Source organism: Pteropus alecto, unplaced genomic scaffold (genome assembly GCF_000325575.1).
Source record: "Pteropus alecto unplaced genomic scaffold, ASM32557v1 scaffold98, whole genome shotgun sequence".
In the NCBI taxonomy this organism is placed as follows: Eukaryota; Metazoa; Chordata; class Mammalia; order Chiroptera; family Pteropodidae; genus Pteropus; species Pteropus alecto.
In genome coordinates, this window is record NW_006443570.1 from 11,832,398 (window position 1) to 11,842,558 (window position 10,161).

A 10,161-nucleotide genomic window follows, 5' to 3' on the forward strand; every position below is an offset into this window, starting at 1 on the left:
TTCTTTAATTTGGTTACAGAAGCCACCTTAATTTGAATTTCTGTAGAGTTTTTAAAAGCAATATTTTTATGCTATTTGTATTTATAACCCGTTTAAAAGACAACTGCAATACTTGTACTTATAACCTGCTTAAGAGACAATTGCAGTACTTCATGTTGATTTTTATTCATAAGTAGGTTTACGGTGTTGCATTAGAGAAATGTGGACTACACAATTTTTATTGCTTACTGCCTTTCTCTTTAATCTTATAAAACTTACCTCAGCAAATTTCAAAAGTGATGATTTTTTTAAGGAATTATATTTGTTCTATAGCAGCACTGGCATCATCCTTTGCTTAGCAAAAATTTTTTAATTGAGATATAAGCAGATATTTCAGATTGATTCTTTTTTAAGAATCAGTAGGTCCAAAGGGACTTCATGGGACATCCTTTGCCCTAAGTCTTTTGATGTGTCTAAGAAAAATTGTATAGAATTAAAAATTTTTTAAAGTAAACCATATTTAAGTAGTGCTTACCATTTAAAGGACTAATATGAATATTTTTGTAAAGTAAATTATTTTAATTTTTAAAAATGACCTCACATGTTGATTTACTTAAAGTTAGGTTCCCTTGTATATCAATTTCTTTGCATATTTTGACTCTGGTCTTAAGACACATGAATGGGTGAGTTTTGAATGTCAGAAAAACTAGGTACCATACCCCCTAAACATCTTAGTTCTCTTTAAGACTATGAATCTTGATTCTCTGTAAAACTGTACCGAATCTTTATATTCTCATATCCTCTCGTTTTATATTTTCTGCTGTATAAAATAGTACTATAGTAGATTAAAGAAAAAAAAAATTAACTCTACTACTTAAGAAACTTGGACAATTTACTTAATTCTTGAGTATTATTTTCTCTAAAACGGTAATGATAATTCTTATTTATCAAAGGGGTGATTGTGAGGATTAAAGGAGTATTTATAAAGCTCTTAATCAAGGGACACATAAATTCTTGATAATAATTATTATTTATCTTAAATTTATTTTCAAAGAAGTCTCGTAATTCTAATAGTTCTAATAGTTCTTTAGTCTTATTTTTTGTAATCAGGTAAACAGTACCAAGTACGTGCGAAACACTATGGCAAGCACCAGAGCATATAGCAGTTTTATAGACTTGGTTTGTACCTCTCCTCTTGTATCTTCCTGTAGTCTTTTCTAAAATGGGTTTAGTTTTTGCTAGTTTAAACAACCTCTCAGATTCCTTAGCCATTTAATTGCCCTTTTTCTGTTCTGTCTCCCACAACTTTTTGCCTATCCTAAGATGAGGCAATTTTTGTAACATAATTTTCACAAAGGCCAGCTAATAGTTTATATTTAATTTTCAATATTCTTAATAATATTTATTAGCTTAAGTTGGCACAGCAGCTCATTGGGTTGCTGTCTTGAGGAAATAGTTTACTGAATCTCTAAACATTGGATCTCTTCTATCTCCCATCTAAGTACTAACCAGGCCTGTCCCTGCTTAGCTTCCAAGATCAGACAGAATCTGGCATGCTCAGGGTGGTATGACTGTAGACTAGATCCCATCTAAAGCTTTGGCCTATTGATCAGTAAAATGGGGATATTAACTCCCTCAACTACTTCTAAGGATAACTGTGGTTCGAACATGTAAAGGTTGTGTTAATTGAAGTCTTTTACAAACTCTAAATTGTTATATAAATGTAAGGGATAATTATTTGTAACTGATAGCTCAGATCGGATTATCTTCTAAATACAATTTAAATATTTCCCCCAAACCTTTCCAAACTGTAAGTCCCACCCATAGGTAGAGCAATAAAAATAATTTTCTATTTGAATAGGTATAAGAAAATTTTCTAAAGTGTAAATTATTTCTCTGGTTCCTTTTAATTCCAAAATCTCCTAAAAGATTGTATTACATCAGTTGATTACTTTCTTTTAACTACTAAATTATATGTACTCAAGTATCCAGTGATTTTTATCCCAAGTTTTATCCTAGCTCTTTTCTCAGTATAAATGTAAGACTACCTAGTTTATAACCCCACTTAAAACATGGCTCTTGTTTTTGAACATACCTTTGTTGTTTTTGTAAAACTACATGTAGTCATTGTACCTGTTATTGTTTAAGAATTTTTTTTAAAACAAAGAAAAGAGTAAGTTACCTGAAATTCCACTACTCTGCTAGTGCTCTGCTAAGCACTTGCAACATTTTAGTAAATATCCTTCTAGACATCATACAAGTATATGTAGATATGCAATTTTATATAATTCCAAACATAGAATATATCTAGTTCTATATCTACCTTTTTCACTCAAAAATATATTATAGACATTTTTCCTGTCAGTAAATGAGTTTATTATTAATGGTTGCATCCTTTTTGATATATATAATCTATCCTTTACTGTTTGATATCTAGGTTCTTTCCAATTTAGGGCTCCTGCAAACCATGGTGGAACACCATGGTACTTACATCTTTTATTAATATTTGCGAAATTTTCTTTTCAGGATAAACTCATATCTGCGATTGATGAATCAAGGGATACACACGTTTTACATTTCAATGCATATTTTTAAATTGCTCTACAGAGAGTTAAACCATGCTCTAATCAGATTCTCATTGTCATAGCTGGGAATCCTGATGGCAGTCTGCTAATCTATGAGCACACTAGCTGTTCATTACAGCAAATTTCTTATTTTGAATAGTATCACAATTTAATTGGTGGGTTCCTTCAGAACTCTTGGGTAAATGCCTTCCAGTCCCAATGATATATGTCCTCAGTCCACTGCATCTGCTATTTAGAGCACTAACGATTTGGGACAATGCAATTACAGATGCAGTTGAAATGACAATATAAGGCATCGGAGTAGAATTCAGTGTTCTTTTCACTGTACTGAATCTTAAATCTGCTACTTCTGATACATGTCAAAGGAGAGTTTTTAAGTGAGAATTTACTTAATACTCTCTTCTATAAAAAGCAAGATGATTTTTTTTTTTCAAATCTTTTGTTGGTCAGGAGATCAATATTATCTTCTCTGAGCTCTTGAACTGAATTAAAATTGGTAACCTTATTATAACATCAGCCACTAGTTGTATAGTCTTGAGCAAACTGCTACCTCTCCGGACATCAGTTTTCTTTTTACAGTGAAACAGTAAGGCCAATGATTTCTGATACTTTTTCTTTTTCTACATTCCCCCCCACACACACACCCGTGATAATTGATTACTTCCTAGGTTTAAATAATGTCTTGCTAACTTTGGAGCCTCTTGTAAATTTCCCTCAAAATATAACCTCCTTCATCTTAGAAGACATCTCTGGTCATGTTGGTGTAATTTTTTAAAAGATGCTGTTCTACTATTATAGCTTGCTTGTTCTTTCATTAGTGTTCATTCTCTTGGGCCTCCAATAAGGTATATAGGCTCCTGCTTGGTTACTTCTTTTGAATAATTCTGTACATGTTTTGCAGATTTTTTGATAACAGAGAAACGGTTCTATCTTATAACAGAGAAATGGTTCTCTCCTATATAATACTTATGTAGGAAACTTTTTATTTTTTTATAATTTATTTTTAAATTACAATTGACATACAATATTATATTAGTTTTAGGTGTACAACATAGTGATTAGACAATTATATAATCTACAAAAGGATCACCCCAATAAATCTCGTACCTATCTGACACCACTCATAGTTATTACAGTATTATTGACTATATTCCTTATGCTATATTTTACATTCCCATGCTTATTTTGTAACTACCAATTTGTACTTTGTAAACCTTCCCCATTTTCACTCATCCCCTCAACCTCCAACCCATCTGGCAACCATCAAAATGTTCTCTGTATCTATGAATTTGTTCATTTTGTTTATTTAGTTATTTTGTTCTTCAGATTCCACATATAAGTGAAATCATATGGCATTTGTCTTTCTCTGTCTGACTTACTTCACTCAGCACAATACCCTCTAGGTCCATCCATGTTGTTGCAGATGCCAAGATTTCATTCTTTTTCATGGCTGAGTAATATTCCATTGTATAATATGCACCACCTCTTCTTCATTTATCCATTGATGGACACCCAGGTTGCTTTCATATTTTGACTATTGTAAATAATGCTGAAATGCATATATGGATGCATACGTCCTTTCGAAGTAGTGTTTTGGGTTTCTTCAGATAAATACTCAGAAATGGGATTACTGGGTCCTTTCTTTGTCTCTTGTTATAGCCTTTGTTTGAAAGTCTATTTTGTCTGGTATAAGTATTGCCACCCCAGATTTTGTTTTCATTTCCATTTTCATGAAATATCTTTTTCCATCCCTTTACGTTCAGTCTGTGTGTCTTTCAATCTAAAATGAATCTCTTGTAGGCAGCATATGGAAGGGCCTTGTTTTCTTATCCATCCAGCCACCCTATGTCTTTTGATTGGAGCATTTAATCCATTTACATTTAAAATTATTACCATTTTATTATTCATATTTTTGGTCTTTCTTCTTCTTAGAGAAGTCCTTTTAATATTTCTTGTAATACTTCTTTGGTTCAGAAGGACTCTTAGCTTTTTCTTGTCCGGGAAGCTCTTTATCTATCCTTCAATTCTAAATTATAGCTTTGCTGGGTAGAGTAATGTTGGTTGTAGGTCCTCGTTTTTCATCATTTTGAATATTTTGCGCCAATCCCTTCTGGCCTGCAAAGCTTCTGTTGAGAAATCAGCTGACAGTCTTATGGGAGCTCCTTTGTAGATAACTAACTGCTTTTCTCTTGCTGCTTTTAAGATTCTGTCTTTGTCTTTAACCTTTGGCATTTTAATTATGATGTGTCTTGGTGTGGGCCTCTTTGGGCTCCCCTTGTTTGAGACTCTCTGTGATTCCTGGGGTTGTATGTCTATTTCCTTCACCAGGTTGGGAAGTTTTCTGTCATTATTTCTTTGAATAGGTTTTTAATTCCTTGCTCTCTCTCTCTTCTCCTTCTGATACCTTTATGATGCCAATGTTAGTACACTTGATGTTGTCCCAGAGTCCCCTTAAACTATTCTCATTTTTTTGATTCTTTTTTCTTGTTGCTGTTCTGATTGTGTGTTTTCTACTACCTTATCTTCCAAATCTCTGATTTGATCCTCTGCTTCATCCAATCTATTGTTAATTCCTTCTACTATATTCTTTCTTCAGTTATTATATTCTTCATTTCTGACTGGTTCTTTTTTATGTTTTCTATCTCCATTTTTATGTTTCCTCTATCTTTGTTGAAGTTCTCACTGAGATCATTGAGCATCCTTATAACTAGTCTTTTGAACTCTGCGTCTGGTAGATTGCTTGTCTCCATTTCTTTAGTTCTTTTTCTAGAGCTTTGTTCTGTTCTTTCATTTGGGACATGTTTCTTTGTCTCCCCATTTTTAGCTGCTTCCCTGTGTTTGTTTCTATGTATCAGGTAGAGCTGCTATGTCTTCCCATCTTAGTAAAATGCCCTTATGTAGTAGGTGTCCTGTGGGACTCAGTAGTGCAATCTCCCTGGTCACCTGAGCTGAGTGCTCCAGGTATGTCCCTTGTGTGGGCTGTCTGTGCTCTCCTGTTGTAGTTGAGCCTTGGTTGCCATGTGTATGTCAATGGGAGGGCTTAAACCTCAGGCTGATTGGTTGTGAGGACTGGCTGGTGACTACACTGGAGAAGCTGTTGTGCAGGGACTGACCCTAGAGAGTATGATTTGCTTTAGCAGGGCTCTGGTAACTGCCCAGTCTGCCCTTTGGGTGTGTCATTTGCGGAAGTGGTTGGGTGGTTCTCTGGTGTGGTTTGAATCCAGCCACCAGGTATATTGGTTCTGGGACCTCTTGAGGGGGGCTCTGTTGCAAGCCAAGATCAGCTGCTGCCTGTGCCTGGTTGGAAGCCACTTAGTATGAACTATGAAGTGATCTGCAGATAGTTGCTATTGTGCTGGGCTTGGAAGTGCCTGGGAGAGGGTAAGTTGCAAACTGAAGCCAGCTGCTGCTAGTGCCGGGTTTGGGGTTACTTAGCAAGAGGTACAGGGCATGCTGAAGCCTGATGCTGCTTGTTTGGGGTTCGTGAACCTTTGAGAGACTTTAAGAAAGTCCACAGCATGAGCCAAGACTGGTCGTTTGTATGGAAAAATCACTGAAAGTGGCTTGGGTAGACCCACAAGATGGATAGGATGGGGTCTCAGGGACTCACCAGGGAGGGGTGAATAGTGTTAATCAGGTTGATGGAAACTCAGATATGGTGCCCATCAGTGTCTGCATGCTGGGCTGGAGTTGGGCTCAACAAAGAAACAATGGATTCTGTCAGCACTAGTGTCAGGGAGGAAGCTGCTCCTCCAGCCCTCCTCCCAAAGCCAGACAATTCATTTCCTCCCCATATGTCCCTGGCACTTTTGGAGCTGCTGCTGCAGCACTGGAACTCAGAGTGAGTGAGTCCATCAGCGAGTAAGTCCATGTGAAGGCCCTCTAAGAGGAACGCCTGGGATTCTGACTGCCCTCAGTTTTACTCAGCCACAATCTCCATTGGTTTTCACAGCCAGAAGTTATGGGGACTTATCTCCCCAACACTGGCACCCCAGGCTGTGAATCCTGCAGTGGGGCTGTGACCCCCCTTGTGCTCCTCAGGAGGGAGCTCTACACCAAAGATATCTCTCCCAATTTTTAACTGCCACATGTGGGAATTCAGCACTTCTGCCCCTCATAACAGTGTTTCCTTAGATATAGGAGTATATCTGTATATCCTTAGATATAGGAGTCCTGTTCAGCTAGAGTTCAGGTAATTCTCAATGACGGTTGTTTATAATTCAGTTGTAATTTTGACATGGTTGTGAGATGTCAGCACAACCTTTACCTACTCCACCATCTTGACCGAAAGCTTAACTCTATAGGATACTTTTAATGCTTTCATTTTACTTCATTAGCTCCTCAAAATACCCCTGTGAGGGTAAATACTATTATCCCCATTTTACAGATGTGGAAACTGAGGCTTAAACTAAGTGATATGCCCAAAGTAACTCAGCTTGTAAATGGTATAGCTATGTCTATGGGTTCTAAGTTCAGGACTCTATCTATTAAGCCACAGGTGCCTCTATATTTGAAGGTTAAATATTCTTAGTTATATAGATTTTTTTTTTAGGTAATATTTGTTGCATACATGTATCTGTACTCATTATAAATAATAGTCATAGAATCTAAAAAGTTGCCATTAGGTGAGATTTTGGAAAAAGGAGAAAGAACCATGTGCATCAGCTGACCTGTAAGACATAATCTGAGAGTCCTAAACAGAACAAGGCAAAATTTTTCAACTCATGAGTTTTTTAAAAATGTTTTGCTTTGAAAAGTTTGGTTGTGTCAAGGATGGGGTAACATTTCCTCTTTCATCTTAGTTCTTCTGGGTGGTTGAATATTTAAAATGACACAACATATTAACAGGAGAAAATCAAGTTTTAATAGGTACAAATGGAGAATTCACATAAGCACGAAAATTCCAAAGACAGTAAGGCAAAAAGAGATGTCATTTTGGACTAAGGAGGAAGATGTGGGGGCCTAGAACTTTAAGAAGAAGTAAGACAATTTGCAAGGATGAAGAGTTAATGTTTAGTAAACAATAAATATTTGTTGGGCCATCTTGAAACAATGGAACACAGGGAGAACTTTGATCAAATGGGCCTTGCTAGGTTCCTTCTGTTAAAAAACAAAACCCAACCAAGTGAATTTGAAGATCTAATGGGTTTTATTAAGCAATTCATGAATCCTGCAGCATCCCATCTAGCAACTAGAAGGGTGCTCTGAGGGGTTATACAAAATGGAAGATTTTTATAGGAAGCAGGGTGGGGCAAAGGGAGCTGTTAGTGAAAGAAAATAATTATTTTGGGGCTGGGACAGCTTTTCTTTGGGAGAAGAGAAAGGGAAGGGTTTTTATCATGCAGATTGTCTCTTCTTTCTATGGGGGCCCTTGTGACAAGATTTTTGGTGCTTGACCAGAAAATTCCATACTTGTTGATTAAGATTATGTTTCTGGGAGAGGTTGAAACTGCAATTAGATTAAGTATTAAATCTAGGTTTGGTATCACGGCCTTTTAATAAGAGTGATGCCATTTTAGGCTTGTGGTTTTTTTCTTAAACACTCCTTATCATACTAGTTCAGATTACACCATAGTTTTTTAAGGTGATACCTCTCTTCCTGGAGCAGATCTTTTACCTTAAATTCTTTTAGGTCATAAGGGGGAAGGCCAAAGTTTCTTCCTGAGCATTCTGAACCTGTTAAGGGTGGAAAATTTTCAAGTGAGCCAACTAGCTAAGTCAGTTACAGGGAAGAAATATCTTTAGATACCAGAAGTTGTCCTACTTGCTTGGGTGTGGTTTAGGAAGTGTACTGTATAAGATACGTAGATGGCCAATGTCTGCTTCTGTAATCCACTTACTTGTTAACCAGGGTGTGGTACTAGGTGATGTATTATGCTAATGGCCAACTTCTGCTTCTGAATTCTGCTTGCTAGGTTTTATAACTGCCTCACTCTCAAACCCCGGGGCTGATCTCCTCTAACCCTGCGTGGTAGAGAGTCAATCGCTGGCCGGCTAATAAAGCTAATAAAGGCTCATAATTAATCTCAATTGGCTCCGTGGGTCTTAGAATCATTCGCACCATAACAAACCTTGATTATTTTCAGGTTGAAATAATCTGCATGCCAGAGTAGCACCTCTTGGGGTGACTTGTTCTGAACCCCTACAGTTGTATTTAGAAATATTTATACTTAAATTTTTTTTTCTACAAAGGCTTTACCATTCCTTTGGGTATTTTGGTGTTAGATCAAGAGATAGACTACTACTGATGGTAAATTGATGCAAAAATCTTTTTTAGTTACTTTTTAAAATCTAATAAAGGCCACTCTTTTCAAGAATCTTTTCTAAATTTTATTTACTCCTCTTAAAGGAAACTAGAATTTGGGGGAAACAAGATAATTAACAGAATGTGAGAGTTGAAGTTTATCATTTAGTAAAAAATTTCTCATTTTACAAATAAATGGAAGAGAGTAATTTGCTTAAGCCTAGAGTCAAGAATCACAAGATTTTAAATAATCACTCTGCATTCCACTTCAGCGGGAGATATGCTGTTGCCGAAATTTCTCCCCCAGTCCATGGTTAATTCTTTTGCATTTAAAATATGGCTCTTATCAAGTTTTAGTAGTTTGGAATGCGTGGAATGAAGGGGAAACTGGTTGGGCCTTCTGGAATTTCATTTCCGGTCTTCCTGAGACTTTTAAGTGATAACCTATAGCCTTGTCAATGTTTCCTTATTTTAAATGGACTTGTAAGTCGACAAATATTTCTTGACTGTCTATCCAATTACAAGGCCTGGGAATTGCATTTCAACACCAATGAGAAAGGAGGCCATCCCTCAAATATTTGACTGATAAACTAGTACCTTTTTATGGTTATGTGTGACAATAGGAAAAGTTCTTTCTTGGCTAGAGAAATGGATAGCTTTATTACTGGTTTTAGCAAGCTCTAAGTCCTCTATGGGTAACTGATTTGCATTCCTTAGAGTTGGGGCTAAGACTCTGCGCTGGAATCTTTCCTTTTTGATGTGGATCTTCTAATTATGTCAGGACTTCCTGAAGGCTCTTCTTGACTAGCCTTTTCTGCCCGAGTGATGCCGAAGGCACTGGCAGGTTTCCAAGCTTTCGCCTCAGTTTGGAGCTTCGGGGCCGACCACAAAGCTAGGTGACAGAAACTGGTTACAGGTCCTCTGCGGGCTTCTACCCAGCAGCCGGAGCGCGCCTGCGTGCGGGGGCCCTTTTGTTGCCGGAGCTCCTGGGTCCGGCTGCGCCTGCGTCGTGGGCCGGCGGACAAGTGCGCTGCACCGCTGGCACCGGCTGGGGGCGGGAAGACCTCGAGCAGCTGCCGTCGCCGCCGCCGCCGCCGCAGCCGTTGCGACCGCCGAAGCGGAATTCAGAGGCCCCGGCGGTGGGAGACTTTCCACACGGTGGCTGAGATGTCGTCCACCGCGGCTTTTTACCTTCTCTCCACCCTGGGAGGGTACTTGGTGACCTCATTCTTGTTGCTCAAATACCCGACCTTGCTGCACCAGAGAAAGAAGCAGCGATTCCTCAGTAAACACATCTCTCACCGTGGAGGTGAGAGGGGTCCTCAGAACCCGATGGCAGGGATGGGGGAGGCT

The 10,161-nt window shown here is 37.9% G+C and overlaps 1 protein-coding gene across 1 annotated transcript in view; it reads left to right on the forward strand.

Moving 5' to 3' along the window:
* Positions 1 to 9,407: 9,407 nt before the first annotated feature.
* GDPD1 (glycerophosphodiester phosphodiesterase domain containing 1) overlaps positions 9,408 to 10,161 on the forward strand; it is a 37,733-nt gene continuing 36,979 nt past the window's right edge. Inside the window, exon 1 of the mRNA XM_006924890.3 lies at positions 9,408 to 10,117. Within this exon, the coding sequence (XP_006924952.1) occupies positions 9,976 to 10,117 (142 nt within the window). The 5' untranslated portion in view covers positions 9,408 to 9,975. The remainder of the gene's footprint in view (positions 10,118 to 10,161) is intronic.